The sequence below is a fragment of the Salmo trutta genome, chromosome 22, assembly GCF_901001165.1.
Source record: "Salmo trutta chromosome 22, fSalTru1.1, whole genome shotgun sequence".
NCBI lineage: Eukaryota > Metazoa > Chordata > Actinopteri > Salmoniformes > Salmonidae > Salmo > Salmo trutta.
In genome coordinates, this window is record NC_042978.1 from 15,112,610 (window position 1) to 15,132,764 (window position 20,155).

The 20,155-nt window shown below is 41.0% G+C and overlaps 1 protein-coding gene across 1 annotated transcript; it reads right to left on the bottom strand.

The window, feature by feature from the left end:
- Nucleotides 1–149: 149 nt before the first annotated feature.
- Nucleotides 150–19,988, bottom strand: LOC115158190 (ras-related protein Rab-11B). Its single transcript, XM_029706828.1, has 5 exons — nucleotides 19,846–19,988; nucleotides 2,022–2,217; nucleotides 1,673–1,866; nucleotides 1,483–1,563; nucleotides 150–1,354 (listed from the first exon to the last, which is right to left on the bottom strand). The coding sequence occupies exons 1-5, from the start codon at nucleotides 19,883–19,885 to the stop codon at nucleotides 1,212–1,214; spliced, it is 654 nt and encodes a 217-aa protein (XP_029562688.1). The 5' UTR covers nucleotides 19,886–19,988; the 3' UTR covers nucleotides 150–1,211.
- Between the last annotated feature and the right edge of the window lie 167 nt (nucleotides 19,989–20,155).

The following is a 20,155-nucleotide window of genomic DNA, read 5'->3' on the forward strand; positions in this document are numbered from 1 at the left end:
CACTTTAAAGTTGCAATTGGGATATTGGTCCTACTGATAGCAGTTATGTGAACATGTATTTCTGTATCACACATTCAACGTTATAACTAACTACACCACTAGAAGTTCTGCAGGATATGTTTCAGCATTATAAGACTTGAGAGGAAAACTTGATGTTCAAAGAAAATGTCTGTCAACAAGTGACATTCATTTGGTTTATTTCCATTTCAATGCTCCCTGATGAAAAGGCAAATGAACACGTGTTTATTGATTTAAAAGTTGGACCTGTGACAGAAAATTACATACAGGCAATTCTACTAGAAAGGAGAGACATAAGGCATTATAGCCAACCATACAAAAGCAACCTTCCTTTCTTAAAAATTCCACTGTCAACTACATTTTAGAGGCTTAATGGTTTGAGTAGAGTGAAGCAATGAAAACATCCTCCACCCTAGATATTGAGTGTTACTGTATATCATCCCCCCCTCAAACCAAGCAAGTTAAGTGTTGTCATTTAAAAGATGTTAGTCCTTCGGAATTAGTTGTTGATTTTACATAGCGAGTTCCATTGAAATGATTGGCAGGACACAAGATGCATATTTACGTTTGCTTTCAACTGTAGTCAGACTACTGGATCAATTCATAGTATGATCTAATTACAGAGAGAACACAGTGGCTGCGTCTAACAATAGTGAAACAAAGTGCATGATACAATTGGAAAAAGTCAAATTTTGACAAAAGTGCCTCTCTGCAAGTTTACTGTTTAGATTAGATTATTTTAGATTGAAAATGATCACAGCCACACTTTGGCATCTCTTTGAACCATAGGCGTAACAAAAAACCCACTTAATATCAGCCCAAGTCGGTCACTACCTCGGGTCTCTGTTCTTGCACCTTTCATGCCACACTCAGGACAGGGACTGAGGACAGCAGCAAGGCAACCAGAAGCACAGGACAAACTGATCTCTCACCATTCCTTCTACAGGATTGGGTCACACGATCAGAGCCTGAATTCAAAATAGATAAAAATCCTATCACTTGGTAAAAGACATGCGCTTTGAGGTTAGAAGAGGATAGCATACAGACAAAAAAGGGAGAAAGGACTTATCTAGAAAGTCTGATTTCCCTAAGAGACTTCTAAAACACATGGAGGAATAGAGACCGCAGAAGTTCAACAACCAGGACAAAAGAAAGATGAGTGAGGGGTGGGGGTAGGAAGGTGGTATTGCAGGTCACAGGCTTTGGCAGCACGGTAGTTTGTTTTTCTGCCCATCGGTGGTGGGGGGGACACTGATGTCCACTACATTGTTGCCTGGAGACTCGTCATGTGCTGATCTGTCAGCTATCTGCTTCTGTGATACGATTCGGTGGATTTCTGTGGAGAAAATATAAATCAGTTACTCATTATTAAATATGCCATTCCATTCATGTGTAAGAAATCAAACAATTTGACTTGAAACTAACTAATGTAAATAGCCTTGTATAGTGGCCCCTGCCCATTACCTGTGAGGATGTTCTTGAACGCCTCTTCTACATTAGTGGAGTCCAAAGCTGAGGTCTCAATAAATGATAGCGTATTCTTTTCTGAGGGAGAAAAAGAGAAAAGATTGCATTGAGACAAACAGGGGTGTCTTCTTAACCATCTTTGTCCACGGAGTGAGCTGTCATCTACTCCAGTGTTTTTGTTGTTTACCTGCGAAGGCGCAAGCCTCGTCTGTGGGCACTGCCCTGAGGTGGCGCAGGTCACTCTTGTTGCCCACCAGCATGATGACGATGTTGTTATCAGCATGATCCCTCAGCTCCTTCAGCCAGCGCTCCACATTTTCATAGGTTAGATGCTTGGCAATGTCGTACACTAGGAGAGCCCCCACCGCCCCCCGGTAGTACCTGATTGGGACAGAGCAGGGAGGATACGAGGTCATAGGTTGTGAGACTAAGATAGAGAAAGATTTCACACAATGGTTTCAGTGCTATCAAAATATGCTAGTTCCAAGACAAGCATCCATAACATTATTGAACAGTGAGCTCCCTCTTCCACTCACGCTGAGGTGATGGCTCTGTAGCGCTCCTGTCCAGCTGTATCCCAGATCTGGGCCTTTATCATTTTGCCGTCCACCTGGATGCTGCGGGTGGCGAATTCCACACCGATGGTGCTTTTGCTCTCCAGGTTGAACTCATTCCGTGTGAAACGGGACAGCAGGTTACTCTTCCCCACACCAGAGTCTCCGATCAGCACCACTGGCAAAAAAATAAATATCGGAACTGCAATGACAGGCTACTATGTCAGTGGAAACGATTGGGGTTGAGAGATGACTAGTACAGAGCTATTTGTTCAACAATGACTAAATTGAAGCCCATACCTACTGAGCATGTTTTTCCACGTAGCTAGTCATTTAACCACTATCATGATAGATACCAGTCATGATGACTGGTGCAGCCACTTAGAGGGGTCGAAATTTACAGAATGATTACCTGTGAGGAAAATGGGAGAGGGTTTCTAAAACTGTTTGAATGATGTCTGTGAGTATAACAGAACTCATATGGCAGGCAAAAACCTGAGAAAAATCCAACCAGGAAGTGGGAAATCTGAGGTTTGTAGTTTTTCAACTAATTGCCTATCCAATATACAGTGTAAATTTGGTCAGATTGCACTTCCTAAGGCTTCCACTAGATGTCAACAGTCTTTAAAACGTTGTTTCAGGCTTCTATTGTGAAAGGGGAGCGAATAAGAGCTGTTTGAACCAGTGGTCTGGCTGAAAGCCTTTAGTTTAGTCATGCGGCGGCCGTGCGCACGAGCTCTGTTCCCCTTCATTTCTAAAGACAAAGGAATTGTCCGGTTGGAATATTATTGAAGATTTATGATAAAAACATTCTAAAGATTGATTATATACATCGTTTGACATGTTTCTACAAACTGTAATGGAACTTTGACTTTTCGTCTGGACTTAGTGCCCGCGCCTAGTGCATTTGGAATAGTGAACTAAAAGCGTGAACAAAAAGGAGGTATTTGGACATAAAGATTAACTTTATCGAACAAAACAAACATTTACTGTGGAACTGGGATTCCTGGGAGTGCATTCCGATGAAGATCAAAGGTAAGTGAATATTTATAACGCTATTTCTGACTTTTACTGACTCCGCAACATGGCAGGTATCTGTATGGCTTGTTTTGGTGGCTGAACGCTGTACTCAGATTATTGCATGGTGTGCTTTTACCGTAAAGCTTTTTTGAAATCTGACACAGTGGTTGCATTAAGGAGAAGTTCATCTTTAAATTACAATATTTCTGAATGTTTTGGAATTAGTTGCTTATTAGGATTATATATCAACTCAGCAAAAAAAGAAACGTCCCTTTTTCAGGACCCGGTCTTTCAAAGATAATTCGTAAAAACCCAAATAACCCAAATAACTTCACAGATCTTCATTGTAAAGGGTTTAAACACTGTTTCCCATGCTTCTTCAATGAACCATAAACATTTAATGAACATGTACCTGTGGAACGGTCATTAAGTTTGCTGAAAATAAACAGCTGACAGTGAGAGGACGTTTCTTTTTTTGGTGGTAGATATACAGTTTAATTTGGAAGTTTACATATAATTAGGTTGGAGTAATTTAAACTCGTTTTTCAACCATACTATTTCTGATCGTCTTAACTCACCATCACGGTGGGGAGCTTCTCAAAGTAATTTTTTCTTCTCCTCAAACAGCAAGTAAACAAAGTCTGTTTTTTCATCCATTGATAATGACAATTTTAAAAATCTTTCCAGCGCTCTCCCTTTCAATAACTACTCAGCATGAAAGGAGAAAAAAAAAGAAAAAAAAAAGTGTCATGCTCTGATCTGGTGGAAACATCATAAAATAGTTACTTCTTATCCCTTGCGCAAATAGCCTACAGTTGTGTCTGTACAGAGCTCACTGGCCTGGGAAACTGAGGACCCAGAATATTTTATATAATGTTGCAAGTTTGCTAGCTTAAGCCTCAGGCTGACCAAATTAATGGTTTAAAAAATGTTTCAAAATTCCTTGCAGACAGGCCATGCATAGCCAATGTGATTCATAGAAAATATCCTAATAAAAATAAATATTCTATCTGTGGGCTGCAATCTTTTTATTTGTTGGTTTTATGTAGGTTATTTTGACATATTGGCAATGGCAATAGAAGTTACTTTTAGATGTGTATCATTTTCATTTAGCTAGTTTTGATTAACCACATGACATTGATTTTGAAATATGAAGATGTTATTATAAAATGAAATTAAACTGTTCCACGAAAATGGGCATATGAAAATCATAACTGGCACGCCGTAGAAATGTTTCGATAACTTGGCACCCCAAATGGAAAAGGTTGCCGACCGCTGGTGTAGCCTATTACTGGCAACTTCAGGAGCTTAAAGGCAGAAACTGTGAAGGACAGCGGAATTGGGCAGGAGGAGAGTTTTTTTTTTTAAACTTCTGGTTAGGCTATATTAGTCTCTGGCTCCCTATTCAGTAATTTTCATTTTTAATATCGCAGTGCTTAAAAGCATCAGAGAAGCTCAGTAGCCTACATATAGTTGATTTTATTCAAAACACAGGGTGTGTCTATATGGAAAAATACACTTAAAAATTGACCAATCGATTAGTCGAAAGAATAGATGACTGAACAGAGCAAAGTTACATTTCTAAAATAGCTGCTGGGATGGTGTAAATACAACTAGGCTGCATTACACAATGCAAGGATATTCCAACACAGAGCCTCAGGTTGCTCTGCTCTTGCTGCTTGTGAGCAGCCTAACCAATGGCTGTGCTGTGTAGACCTACAGTGGCAGTTCCGGAGAAGCAAAGGCTTATTCCGAAAATAATTTTCTTATTAGATCTAGTCCAAAAAAAAAAAATGCACTCTTACATGCGGACTAGTCTATGGCCTATGTTCTGTTCAGTTTGAGGAGAGCGTGAAGATACGGAGGATTGGAGGTCAACTTTGATAGCTATTATAATTGATTTTATTAAAAACAATGTTTCTAGCCCATGATGTATTTATCAGTTCTTACAGCCTTATTCAAAAATGTAATTGTTTTTTCCACCTCAATCTACAAACTGAAAAATAAACATTTGCATAACTATTTAGACCCTTTACTGTACTTTGTTGAAGCACCTTTGGCAGCGATTACAGCCTAGAGAGTCTTCTTGAGTATGACCATGAGAGCTTGGCACACCTGTATTTGGTGAGTTTCTCCCATTCTTCTCTGTAGATCCTCTCAAGCTCTGTCAGGTTGGATAAGGAGCGTAGCTGTACAGCTATTTTCAAGTCTCTCCAGAGATGTTCGATTGGGTTCCAGTCCAGGCTCTGGCTGGGCCATTCAAGGACATTCAGAGACTTGTCCTGAAGCCACGCCTGCGTTGTCTTGGCTGTGTGCTTAGGGTCATTGTCCTGTTGGAAGGTGAACCTTTGCCAGTCTGAGGTCCTGAGCGCTCTGGAGCAGGTTTTCATCAAGGATCTCTGTACTTTGCTCAATTCATCTTTCCCTCGATCCCAACTAGTCTCCCAGTCCCTGCCGCTGAAAAACATCCCCACGCATGATGCTGCCACCACGCTTCACGGTAGGGATGATGCCAGGTTTCCTCCAGACGTAACACTTGGCATTCAGGCCAAGTTGGTTTCATCAGATCAGAGAATCTTGTTTCTCATGGTCTGAGAGTCCTTTAGGTGCCTTTTGGCAAACTCCAAGTGGTCTGTCATGTGCCTTTTATTTAAGAGTGGCTTCCGTCTGGCCACTCTACCATAAAGGCCTGATTGGTGGAGTGCTTCAGAGATGGTTGTACTTCTGGAAGCTTTAACTTGTTATGGATAGGGGGCAGTATTTTCACGGCCGGATAAAAAAACGTACCCGATTTAATCTGATTATTCCTCCTGCCCAGAAACTAGAATATGCATATAATTATTAGCTTTGGATAGAAAACACTCCCAAGTTTCTAAAACTGTTTGAATGGTGTCTGTGAGTATAACAGAACTCATTTGGCAGGCCAAAACCTGAGAAGATTCCAAACAGGAAGCGCCCTCTCTGACTATTTCTTGGCCTTCTTGATCATCTCTATCCAAAACAGGGGATCTCTGCTGTAACGTGACATTTTCTAACGCTCCCATAGGCTCTCAGAAGGCGTCAGAACGTTGAATGATGACTTTGCAGGCCATGGCTGAAAAACAGTAGCGCATTTGGATAGTGGTCGATCTGAGAACAATGAGACTGGGGGCACGTGCACGAGACGACTCCATGTTTTTATTTGTTCGTTTTTGAACGAAAACAGGGTTTCCCGGTCGGAATATTATCGCTTTTAAACGAGAAAAATTGCATAAAAATTGATTTTAAACAGCGTTTGACATGCTTCGAAGTACGGTAATGGAATATTTTGAATTTTTTTGTCACGAAACGCGCCGGGCGCGTCACCCTTCTTTACCCTTTGGATAGTGTCTTGAACGCACGAACAAAACGCCGCTATTTGGATGTAACTACGGATTATTTGGAACCAAACCAACATTTGTTATTGAAGTAGAAGTCCTGGGAGTGCATTCTGACGAAGAACAGCAAAGGTAATCCAATTTTTCTTATAGTAAATCTGAGTTTGGTGAGTACCAAACTTGGTGGGTGTCAAAATAGCTAGCCATGATGGCCGGGCTATCTACTCAGAATAGCTTTCACCGAAAAGCTATTTTAAAATCGGACACCGTGATTGCATAAAGGAGTTCTGTATCTATAATTCTTAAAATAATTATGTTTTTTTGTGAACGTTTATCGTGAGTAATTTAGTAAATTCACCGGAAGTGTTCGGTGGGAATGCTAGTTCTGAATGTCACATGCTAATGTAAAAAGCTGGTTTTTGATATAAATATGAACTTGATTGAACAAAACATGCATGTATTGTATAACATAATGTCCTAGGAGTGTCATCTGATGAAGATCATCAAAAGGTTAGTGCTGCATTTAGCTGTGGTTTTGTTTTTTGTGACATTATATGCTAGCTTGAAAAATGGGTGTCTGATTATTTCTGGCTGGGTACTCTGCTGACATAATCTAATGTTTTGCTTTCGCTGTAAAGCCTTTTTGAAATCGGATAGTGTGGTTAGATAAAGGAGAGTCTTGTCTTTAAAATGGTGTAAAATAGTCATATGTTTGAAAAATGGACGTTTTTGGATTTTTGAGGAATTTGTAATTCGCGCCACGCCTATCATTGGATATTGGAGCAGGTGTTCCGCTAGCGGAACGTCTAGATGTAATTAAGAATGATGGAGGCCACTGTGTTCTAGGGGACCTTCAATGCTGCAGACATTTTTTGGTACCCTTCCCCAGATCTTTGCCTCGACACAATCCTGTCTCAGAGCTTTCCAAATCATGTCCAATCAATTGAAGTTACCACAGGGGGAATTGAGTCTCTTAGCAAAGGGTCTGAATACTTATGTAAATATGGTATTTATTTTATTTTTTAATAAATTAGCAAAAAAAATGTTTTTAAATGTTTTTGCTTTGTCATTAAGGGATATTGTTTGTAGATGGATAAAAAAATGTTTATATCGCAGCCTTGAAGTATGGGACCTGTTAATGATGAGTCGCGACGTGTCATAGTAAATGTATAATTATTTCATGAATTACTGGAATTGATTTGGTCAAGTGCAACTGTACTCTCGGTTCAGTGCACTCTATGCTTAGCAGCGGTCTCCAGGGTTGCCAGGTCAAGCAAAAATTTCTAACCAATGACCACTCAAAACCTGCCCAAAAGGCCTGAAACTAGCCACATTTATAAAACAAACCCTTTTTCGATAACATTATCGAGCAAATTAACCGACACGGGATAGGTGTCCCTAAACCGGGACGATTGTTGCTAACGTGCGCTAATGTGACTAGATTGTATACAACAGCCAACTTTCTGGGACATAGACATGTCTTATCTGGGCAGAAAGCTTAAATTATTGTTAATCTAACGGCAGTGTCCAATTAACAGCAGCTATTACAGTGAATAAAATACCATGCTATTGTTTGAGGAGAGTGCACAACAAAAAACGTTTCATGGCAACTGGTTTGATATATTCACCTCTGAAGGTAAATACATGTTCTTACATTCAGTAATCTTGTTCTGATTTGTCCTCCAGAGGGTCCCAGAGATAAAAATGTAGCATAGTTTTGTTTGATAAAATCTATTTTTATGTTAACTTTTTAGTGATAGGGGGCACTATTCGGAAATTCAGATGAATGACGTGCCCAAAGTAAACTGCCTGTTACTCAGGCCCAGAAGCTAGAACATGCATATAATTGGTAGATTTGGATAGAAAAGTCTAAAGTTTCCAAAACTGTTAAAATAATGTCTGTGAGTATAACAGAACTGATATGGCAGGCAAAAATCTGAGGAAAATCCATCCAGGAAGTGGGATTTCTTTGATGTGGGCGGTTTTCAATTGAATGCCTATTGAGTATCTAATGGGTTAGGACCCAGATTGCAGTTCCTATGGCTTCCACTAGATGTCAACAGTCTTCAGACTGTGTTTCAGGCTTGTTTTCTGAAAAATGAAGAACAATAAGACCTTTCAGTCAGGGGACTGTAGAATCATGCAGTGCTGGTTTGCGCGAGTGACCGTATATGCGCCCTTCGTTGTTTTTCCTTCCTATTGAATACGCTATTGTCCGGTTGAAATATTATCGATTATTTAGACAATTGGACAACCTGAGGATTAATTATAAACATCGTTTGACATGTTTCGACGAACTTTACCGGTACTATTAGGATGTATTCGTCTGCATGTTTTGACCGCCTTTGAGCCAGTGGATTACTGAACAAAACGCTCCAACAAAACTGAGTTTTTGGGATATAAAGAGGGACTTTATCGAACAAAACGAACACTTATTGTGTAGCTGGGAATCTTGTGACTTCAACCAGATGAAGATCTTCAAAGGTAAGTGATTAATTTGATTGATGGTTGGAAAATGTTTGTATGCTTTTGTAAGCGGGGCGCTGTCCTCAGATAATCGCATGGTATGTTGAATCTGACAATTAATCTTGATGGTTGTACAGCCGTCTCAAATAAAACTGAAGGACTTCGGCGTTACTCTGGACCCTGATCTCTCTTTTGACGAACATATCAAGACTGTTTCAAGGACAGCTTTTTTCCATTTACGTAACATTGCAAAAATCAAAACATTTCTGTCCAAAAATTATGCAGAAAAATGTATCCATGCTTTTGTTACTTCTAGGTTAGACTACTGCAATGCTCTACTTTCCGGCTACCCAGATAAAGCACTAAATAAACTTCAGTTAGTGCTAAATATGTCTGCTAGAATCCTGACTAAAACCCCCCAAAAAGTATCATATTACTCCAGTGCTAGCCTCCCTACACTGGCTTCCTGTTAAGGCAAGGGCTGATTAACCTACAAAGCATTACATGGGCTTGCTCCTACCTATCTTTCCGATTTGTTCCTGCCGTACATACCTACAAGTATGCTACGGTCACAAGACGCAGGCCTCCTAATTGTCCCTAGAATTTCTAAGCAAACAGCTGGAGGCAGGGCTTTCTCCAATAGAGCTCCATTTTTATGGAATGGTCTGCCTACCCATGTGAGACGCAGACTCGGTCTCAACCTTTATGTCTTTACTGAAGACTCATCTCTTCAGTAGGTCCTAGGATTGAGTGTAGTCTGGCCCAGGAGTTATATCCTGCCTGTTTGGCCCGGTCGGGGGTATCATCGGATGGGGCCACAGTGTCTCCTGACCCCTCCTGTCTTAGCCTCCATTTATGCTGCAGTAGTTTGTGTCGGGGGGCTAGGGTCAGTCTGTTATATCTGGAGTATTTCTCCTGTCTTATCTGGTGTCCTGTGTGAATTTAAGTATGCTCGCTCTCTCTCTCTCTCGGAGGACCTGAGCCCTAGGACCATCCCTCAGGACTACCTGGCATGATGACTCCTTGTTGTCCCCAGTCCTTCTGGCCGTGCTGCTGCTCCAGTTCCAACTGTTCTGCCTGCGGCTATGGAACCCTGACCTGTTCACTGTGATTACTATTATTTGACCATGCTGGTCCTTTGTGAACATTTGAACATCTTGGCGGCCATGTTCTGTTATAATCTCCACCCGGCACAGCCAGAAGAGGACTGGCCACCCCTCATAGCCTGGTTCCTCTCTAGGTTTCGGCCTTTCTAGGGAGTTTTTCCTTGCCACCGTGCTTCTACACCTGCATTGCTTGCTATTTGGGGTTTTAGGCTGGGTTTCTGTACAGCACTTTGATATATCAGCTGATGTAAGTATATATAAATATATAAATGCATTTGAAATTTGATTTATGCTTTTGTCGTAAAGCCTTTTTGAAATCTGACAAAGTGGCTGGATTAACAAGAAGTTAATCTTTAAGCCAATGTATAATACTTGTATTTTTAATGAATGTTTATTATGACTATTTCTGTAATTTGAATTTGGCGCTCTGCAATTTCACCGGATGTTGTCGAGCGGCACGCCTGCGCCAGAGAGGTTAATGTAGGAACTGGGGGTCTACAGTTTGACGCCACTGCTGACACTGGCTCCACACCCACACTGCCATCTAGATGTGTGAATGTTAGTGTATAAACTAATGATCCATCATGTATGGCATTCCTGGGAGTGTGTAAAACATTTTTTTTTTTATTACCATAGCATTTTTATATGTTCTATAGGCAAACTCCTGGCAGACTTGATACAAAATATTGTGCAGAAATGTTATTCTTCACTGGATCAGTCTGAAACTTTGCACACACTGCTGCCATCTGGTGGTTAAAATCTAAAATTACTCTTGCATTTGAAAGAGAATTCATTTTTTTCAACAGATCATCTTTTACCAGATCTAAATGGGTTATTTTCTCCTACATTCCTTTCACATTTCCACAAACTCCAAAGTGTTCCCTTTCAAATGGTATGAAGAATATCTCTGCTTCAGGTCCTGCGCTACAAGCACTTAGATTAGGCTGTGTCATTTTAGGGGTAAACTGGGAAGGGAAAAAAGGGTATGATCCTTAAAGAATATCGACGTAACTTGTCAAGACAGAAGCAAAATTTGATTTATCAAAATAACAATTATTGCGAACTATGACATGACATAATAAGCAAAAAAAAAATAAAAAAAAATAAGAGAGTTAGGGACAAATTCTTATTTACAATGACGGCCTACCCCGGTTAAACCCTAACGACGCAGGGCCAATTGTGCGCCGCCCTTTGTGATACAGCCTGGAATCGAACCAGGGTCTGTAGTGACGCCTCTAGCACTGAGATGCAGTGCCTTAGACCGCTGCGCCACTCGGGAGCCCATGGCGGCCGTGGTGCAAGTATACCCAAAACCCGCAACCAATACATTTTTCACCCACGACAAAGTTTTCCAAGTAACCCAATATCAGGAAAACCGCAGACATCGCAACCCTGGGTTTCTTTGCTCAGTTTAGCAGCTGCACGAGTGGGTGGAAGATGCCAGTGTGCTTCGCGGTTTACCAGATCTTTTTTCGGCAGTTTTCTGGAAGATCAGTCCGCGACCCAGACGCTGCAGCACTGTCGTTCAGCAGCAGACGATGCGCTGTCAGCCACTGACTTGTCATTCCCATTCACCGTCACTCACCGCTGTCATCAAATGGACTCAAGCTAGCCACAAGTTCTGACTAAGTTCAATTGTCATGAAACGCAAATACAGTGATGAGTTTCTCTCTTGGTTTAATACAAACTTTGAGAAATAACGAGAAGCGCACACCTTTTGCGTGGGAAGTGCTTAGTAATGGGTCTCAAAATGAACAAATTAAAAACGACACATCCTGACCAAACATTGACAGCATGACGGTAAACCCAGGGAGTTATATCAGATCAGGGCAGAATGCCTCAGGAAACAGTGCTCTGACAATGGAAGAGTAAGTCAGCAAGCAAGGCATTGTTGTCATTTTGTAACAGGTGATAAGCTGAAATAAAGGAGTACTGTCTCTCATAGTAGTTGATGTGAGTTTCTCTTTCAAACAATCCCCTTGTACAGAGCTAATAGCTAGCTAACATTAACCAAAGCAAGCTAGGTAGCTACTAAGTAACAGTACAGATGAACAATGATCAGGCCTACTGTACATCGTACTGTAGAAATTGTTGAAAACAAGTCTAAGTTGGAACTGTTGCTGTTAATTAGGGCTAGGGGGCAGTATTGAGAATTTTGAAAAAAAATATGTGCCCATTTTTAACTGCCTCCTACACCAACTCAGAAGCTAGAATATGCATATTATTGTTCAGGTTTGGATAGAAAACACTCTGAATTTTCTAAAACTGTTTGAATGGTGTCTGTAAGTATAACAGAACTCATATGGCAGTCAAAACCCTGAGACAAATTCTGACAGGAAGTGGATACCTGATGTGTTGAATTACCTTTAAGCCTATGCCATTGAAACACACAGGGGCTTATTAATCTTTGAGCACTTCCTATGGCTTCCACTAGATGTCACCAGTCTTTACAAAGTGTTTTGAGTCTTATACTGTGAGATCTGACCGAACAAGAGACATGGAACGGTGGTGGCCGATTAGACTCTGGCGCGCGAGTTCATGTTGGGTACTCTCGTTCCAATACATTTTAAAAGAGAACGCAATCGTCCGCCTTGAATATTATTCATGTTCTGGTTAAAAAATGCACTAATGATTTATGCTATACAACGTTTGACATGTTTGAACGAACGTAAATATTTTTTCCCCCCTCGTTCATGACGTGAAGTCCGGTGGGCATAGATCATGTGCTAACAACACGGAGCTTTTTGGACATAAATGATGAGCTTTTTCGAACAAAACTACATTCGTTATGGACCTGGGATTCCTGGAAGTGACATCTGATGAAGAGAATCAAAAGGTAATGGATTATTTACATAGTATTTTCGATTTTAGATCTCTCCAACATGGCGGTTAGTCTGTATCGCAAAGCGTATTTTTCTGGGTGCAGTGCTCAGATTGCAAAGTGTGATTTCCCAGTAAGGTTATTTTTAAATCTGGCAAGCCGGTTGCGTTCAAGAGATGTAAATCTATAATTCTTTGAATGACAATATAATATTTTACCAATGTTTTCGAATAGTAATTATTTAATTTGTTGTGCTGATTTGACTGGCGGTTATTGGAGGGAAACGATTTCCTGAACATCAACGCCATAGTAAAACGCTGTTTTTGGATATAAATATGAACTTGATAGAACTAAAAATGCATGTATTGTCTAACATAATGTCCTAGGAGTGTCATCTGATGGAGATTGTCAAAGGTTAGTGCATAATTTTAGCTGGTTTTCTGCTTTTGGTGACGCCTGTCTTTGAATTGACAAAACATTACACACAGCTATTGTCAATGTACTCTCCTAACATAATCTAACTTTATGCTTTTGCCGTAAAGCCTTTTTGAAATCGGACAACGTGGTTAGATTAAGGAGATGTTTATCTTTCAAAGGGTGTAAGATAGTTAGTTGTTTGAGAAATTTGAATTATGACATTTAATTGTTTTCAAATTTGGCGCTCTTGATATTTCACCTGTTGTTGATAGGGTGTACCAGGGGTGGCACGCTTGCGTCCCACATAGCCCCAAGAGGTTAAAATACAGTTGAAGTTGGAAGTTTACACTTAGGTTGGAGTCATTAAAATTCGTTTTTAAACCACTCCACAAATTTCTTGTTAACAAACTATAGCTTTGGCAAGTCAGTTAGGACATCAACTTTGTGCATGACAAGTAATTTTTCCAACAATTGTTTACAGATTATTTCACTTATAAATCACTGTATCACAATTCCAGTGGGTCAGAAGTTTACATACACTAAGTTGACTGTGCCTTTAAACAGCTTGAAAAATTCCAGAAAATTAAGTCATGGCTTTAGAAGCTTCTGATAGGCTAATTGACATCATTTGAGTCAATTGGAGGTGTACCTGTGGATGTATTTCAAGGCCTACCTTAAAACTCAGTGCCTCTTTGCTTGACATCATAGGAAAATCAAAATAAATCAGCAAAGACCTCAGAAAAAAACATTGTAGACCTCCACAAGTCTGGTTCATCCTTGGGAGCAATTTCCAAATACCTGAAGGTGCCACGTTCATCTGTACAAACAATAGTATGCAAGTATAAACACCATGGGATCACGCAGCCGTCATAGCGCTCAGGAGACGCGTTCTGTCTCCTAGAGATGAACGTTCTTTGGTGTGAAAAGTGCAAATCAATCCTGGAACAACAGCAAAGGACCTTGTGAAGATGCTGGAGGAAACAGGTACTAAAGTATCAATATCTACAGTAAAACGAGTCCTATATCGATATAACCTGAAAGGCCGCTCAGCAAGGAAGAAGCCACTGCTCCAAAACCTGCACAAAAAAGCCAGACTACGGTTTGCAACTGCACATGGGGACAAAGATCGTACTTTTGGAGAATTGTCCTCTGGTCTGATGAAACAAAAATAGAACTGTTTGGCCATAAAGATTTTATGTTAGGAGGAAAAAGGGGAAGGCTTGCAAGCCGAAGAACACCATCCCAACCGTGAAGCACAGGAGGGATTGGTGCACTTCACAAAATAGATGGCATCATGAGGATGGAAAATTATGTGGATATATTGAAGCAACATCAAGACGTCAGTCAGGAAGTTAAAGCTTGGTCGCAAATGGGTCTTCCAAATGGACAATGACCCCAAGCATACTTCCAAAGTTGTGGCAAAATGGCTTAAGGACAACAAAGTCAAGGTATTGAAGTGGCCATCACAAAGCCCAGACCTCAATCCTATAGAAAATGTGTGGGCAGAACTGAAAAAGCGTGTGCGAGCAAGGAGGCCTACAAACCTGACTCAGTTACACCAGCTTTGTCAGGAGGAATGGGCCAAAGTTCACCCAACTTATTGTGGGAAGCTTGTGAAAGGCTACCCAAAACGTTTGACCTAAGTTAAACAATTTAAAGGCAATGCTACCAAATATTAATTGAGTATGTAAACTTCTGACCCACTGGGAATGTGACGAAAGAAATAAAAGCTGAAATGAATCACTAATATTATGACATTTCAGATTCTTGAAATAAAGTGGTGATCTTAACTGACCTAAGACAGTAAATGCTTACTTGGATTAAATATCAGGAATGTGAAAAACTAAGTTTAAATGTATTTGGCTAAGGTGTACGTAAACTTCCGACTTCAACTGTACAATGAATCATTTTTATTCTGAACTGGAATAAAGTGATTGTAAGAATGCTGTTCATTGACTATAGCTCAGCAGGCAACGCCATAGTACCCTCCAAGGTCATCATTAAGCTCGAGGCACTGCCCGGTCTGAGCCCCGCCCTGTGCAACTGGGTCCTGGACTTCCTGACGGGCCGCCCCCAGGTGGTGAAGGTAGGAAACACCTCCACTTCGCTGATCCTCAACACAGGGGACCCACAAGGGTGTGTGCTCAGCCCTCTCCTGTACTCCCTGTTCACCCACCATGACTGTGTGGCCACACACGCCTCCAACTCAATCATCAATTTTGCAGACGACACAACAGCAGTAGGGTTGATTACCAACAATGAGACAGCCTACAGGGAGGAGGAAAATAACCTGTCACCCAATGTCAACAAAACAAAGGAGATGATCGTGGACTTCAGGAAACAGCAGAGGGAGCACCCCCCTTATCCACATCGACGTGACCGCAGTGGAGAAGGTGGAAAGCTTCAAGTTCAGGAGGCTGAAGAAAAGAAAATAACTAAAACCCTCAAACTCTTACAGATGCACAATTGAGAGCATCCTGTCGGGCTGTATCACTGCCTGGTACAGCAACTGCACCGCCCGCAACCGCAGGGCTCTCCAGAGTGTAGTGCCATCTGCCCAACGCATCACCGGGGGCAAACTACCTGCCCTCCAGGACACCTACAACACCCGATGTCACAGGTAGGCAAAAAAGATTATCAAAGACAACAACCATCCGAGCCACTGCCTGTTCACCCCGCTATCATCCAGAAGGCGAGGTCAGTACAGGTGCATCAATGCTGGGACCGAGAGACTGAAAAACAGCTTTTATCTCAAGGCCATCCGACTGTTAAACAGCCATGACTAGCACATAGTCATATAGCACATGCCTATATACATAGACTTGAAATCATTGGCCACTTTAATAAACAGAACACTAGTCATTTTAATAATGTTTACATATTTTGCATTACTCATGTCATGTATATACTGTATTCCATTCTACTGTATCTTTAGTCTTTGCCGCTCATTGCTCGTCCATATATTCTTAATTCCATTCCTTTACTTAGATTTGTGTTTATTGGGTATATGTTGTGAAACTGTTAGATATTATTTGTTAGATATTACTGCACTGTCAGAGCTAGAAACAAGTATTTCGCTACACCCGCAATAACATCTGCTAAACACGTGTATGTGATAAATAAAATTTGATTTGAAGCAAGATGCTTTTTGAGGCAAACACTCAGTTCTGGGTTGCTCATCTACAGCAGGAAGCATTCTCCTGTCTGACTGAGAAAGCAGTAGATGTTTTGATCTGGTTTGGATCACATTTCTACAGCAAGATGTACAGTCGGCCTGAATTTTTAATCTGTACTGTTACTTAGGGTTGCACTATCAAAACCTGAGCCTGTGTGTGTTCTGTTTTACATCTGTGTGATCAGTTTTTTCTGGGTCAGAATGAAAATGATTTATTGTATTTTAACTGCAACAGTTCCAACCTAGACAGATATATGAGAGTGTTTTTATTGGGGAAAAATAAACATGAATAGCTATTTATATGGGTATTTCATTTCATTGTTATTTGTCAATAATGCATTTGTTTTAGGCATAAGGGCAATGAAATGTACCAATAGTTGCATGTTTTCATAAGCTTGGGTCCCAGGAAAACACAGAATAAAAATTTAAAAAACCTGCTGTAATGTAACAAAATGTGGAAAAAGTCAAGGGGTCTGAATACTTTCCGAATGCACTGTATATAAAGTGATCTATAAGAGTGCTTTGGTCCGCGATGCTTTATGCTAGAAACAAGCTGTAAAATACAGGGAAAGATGCGACTCGGATGTATATGGGAATATCATTGTGTCATTTCTTTGACATTCAGAGGCTGAGCTACAACCTTCTATAGCCGAGGAGACAAAACATTGACTTTGCTTGGGAAGTAATCTAATTCTGTCACTATCAACTGATTAAGCTATTCACTTTCTGTACAATAGAAGATTCTTAAACCCAGACAGCTTTTAGGGAAACACTTGTGACCTTCTCTCATTGGGTTAAGCCACAGAAGAACAGTAGCCAGCAGTTAAAGCTTACATTTTTCTGAGTCGGTAGGCCTACTGTCTGGGGTGGAAATGTAGACCTAACTTTTGAAAGTACCATGCTCAGATTCCTAATGATTTCTCAGATGTAATTATTTGCAAACAGGGACAGTTACGTTGCAAACAAAACACAGATTTGGCATTGGAGAAATATGATAAGATTAACTAATAGGCCTCTGTCCATTCTTAGCCTGTAATTTCTGTAATTTGTGCAGTATTTAAGCAGTAAGGCCCGAAGGGGTGTGGTATATGGCCAATGTACCATGGCTAAGGGCTGTTCTTATCCACGACGCAACACGGGACTTCCTGGACACAGCCCTTAGCCTTGGTATTCTGGCCATATATCACAAATCCCGAGGTGCCTTACTGCTATTATAAACTGGTTACCAAGGTAATTAGAGACGTAACAATAAATGCTTTGTCATACCCGTGGTATACGGTCTGATATACCACGGCTGTCAGCCAATCAGGAGATGTAGATGGTGGAGAAGGATATGATTGTGGACTACAGGAAAAGGAGGGCGGGTCTGTAGTGGAGCAGGTTGAGAGCTTCAAGTTCCTTGTTGTCCACATCCCCAACAATCTAGAATGTTCCAAACATACCAAGACAGTCGTGAAGAGGGCACGACCAAGCCTATTCCCCCTCAGGAAACTAAAAAGATTTGGCATGGGTCCTCAGATCCTCAAAAGGTTCAACAGCTGCAACATCGAGAGCATCCTGACTGGTTGCATTACTGCCTGGTACGGCAATTACTTGGCCTCCGACCACAAGGCAGAGGGTGGTGAGTACGGCCCAGTACATCACTGGGGCTAAGCTGCCTGCCATCCAGGACCTCTACACCAGGTGGTGTCAGAGGAAGGCCCTAGAAATTGTCAAAGACCCCAGCCACCCCAGTCATAGACTGTTCTCTCTACTACCGCATGGCAAGTGGTACCGGAGTGCCAAGTCTAAGACAAAAAGGCTTCAACAGTTTTTACCCCCAAGCCATAAGATTCCTGAACAGGTAATCAAATGGCTACCCAGACTATTTGCATTGTGTGCCCCCCCAACCCCTCTTTTACGCTGCTGCTACTCTCTGTTTATCATATATGCATAGTCACTTTAACTATACATTCACATACATACGACCTCAATTGGCCCGACCAACCAGAGCCCGCTTAGCCAATGTGCGGGGGCAATCTGCATTGTGTCCCGCCACCCCCTCTGCTACTCTCTGTTTATCATATATTCATAGTCACTTTAACCATATCTACATGTACATACTACCTCAATCTGTCGACTACCCAGTGCCTGTATGTAGCCTCGCTACTGTATATAGCCTCCCTACTGTTTTTCTTTACTGTTGTTTTATTTCTTTACTTGCCTATTGTTCACCTAATACCTTTTTTACACTGTTGGAGAGCCTGTAAGTAAGCATTTCACTGTAAGGTCTACACCTGTTGCATTCGGCGCACGTGACAAATAAACTTTGATTTGATTAGCATTCAGGGCTCGAACCCCCCAGTTCATTTACATTTTAGTCATTTAGCAGACGCTCTTATCCAGAGCGACTTACAGTAGTGAATGCATACATTTCATTCCATGCTCTACCGACTGAGCCACACCGTAATACAAATATTCTGCTAATATGTAAAATGACGTAGAACCACATGAAATGTTTATAGAAGGCATTTTTTTTTCTCTGACCTGCAAATACAATGATAGATTCATGCAATGTTTTTACTGTAAAATACATATTTCCACCCCTACTCTTGTCCACGGTGGTAGGCGAACCCACAACCTGGTCCACAGCCCTGTGCGCTATCAAAATTCCTGCGTTGCCATGTGATGCTTACCGGATGACGAACAGTTGCTAAAACTGCATATCTAAGGCTCTGTCCAAGAAGTGAGGGGCAAACATGTTCTCTGGTCTCCACTTTTTAAAAAGTATTATTTTGGGTATAGGGGATGGTGACTGTTTAGATAAGCAAATTAATTTAAGGGAGGGCCATCCATTTTAATTTACAAAAAGGTCCGATTTTCTTCATGTAACCCTTACTATAAAAAATGTTCACTCCCTTTGGGCAAAGTTAGTTGTGAGAGAAAACATTTAATATCTTGGATACAGACGTTTTCAGTCATAATGGTTCTTCATATTTCAGACAAGTGGTGACCAAGCTATACTAACATCGTAGTTACCAATATACTGCAGTCTGTTATGGCTAGCCTAGCACATCGCCAGTGGCTTTGGCTAACATAACACCAAATATTTATATCTGTGCTCATACCAGCTGATTGTCATACATTAGCAAACTAACGTTAGCAGTTTGCTATCCACTCCAGTAGAATAAAGGAGAACTAGCTAAATCTTATAAACGTTTATAACTAGTAGCTATTTTTCTCCACATTGTCTATATGTAGCTTACGTTAGCTAGCAAACTAAAAATGGTGATGAGACGCTTGTTAGCTAGCTTGATAACATGTTAGCAAGCTAGTTTGGCTAACGTTAGCTAGCTGAGCAGTAAGTTAAGGCAGTGGAGACGTCATCATCTGCTTTGAACTTCAACTACTTGAGAAAACAAGTAAATGGTTCCGATACTAACTAAACTTCTGGGGCGCGTCTTACCTTTGAATAGATAGTCGTATTCGTCGTCTCGGGTTCCCATTTTGACGATTCCCACTTTATGAAAATATTAGACTGCCAAAGAAAGTCTCCGGACTCCTAAATGCAGTAAAACAGTCTCGGGAAGGAATACGCACGTGAGCTGAGGGACAACTGCTTTGACCAATTAGAGGTACATCTCAGTTAATTGACAGATACATTGACAAATAATACCCTTCACCATGTAATATTGACCAATGGCCATAGGTAGGGGCGTGATCAGATGGAGAAGGAAAAAAAACTTCTGCAAATCTACATTCTAGAAAATGTGAAT

Coding starts and splice junctions, on each gene's coding strand:
- LOC115158190 (XM_029706828.1), bottom strand. CDS start 19,885: ATGGGAACCCGAGACGACGAATACGACTATCTATTCAAAG. Junction 1,564..1,672: donor CGAGGCTTGCGCCTTCGCAG/GTAAACAACAAA, acceptor TTTCTCCCTCAG/AAAAGAATACGCTATCATTT. Junction 1,355..1,482: donor GTTCAAGAACATCCTCACAG/GTAATGGGCAGG, acceptor TTTTCTCCACAG/AAATCCACCGAATCGTATCA.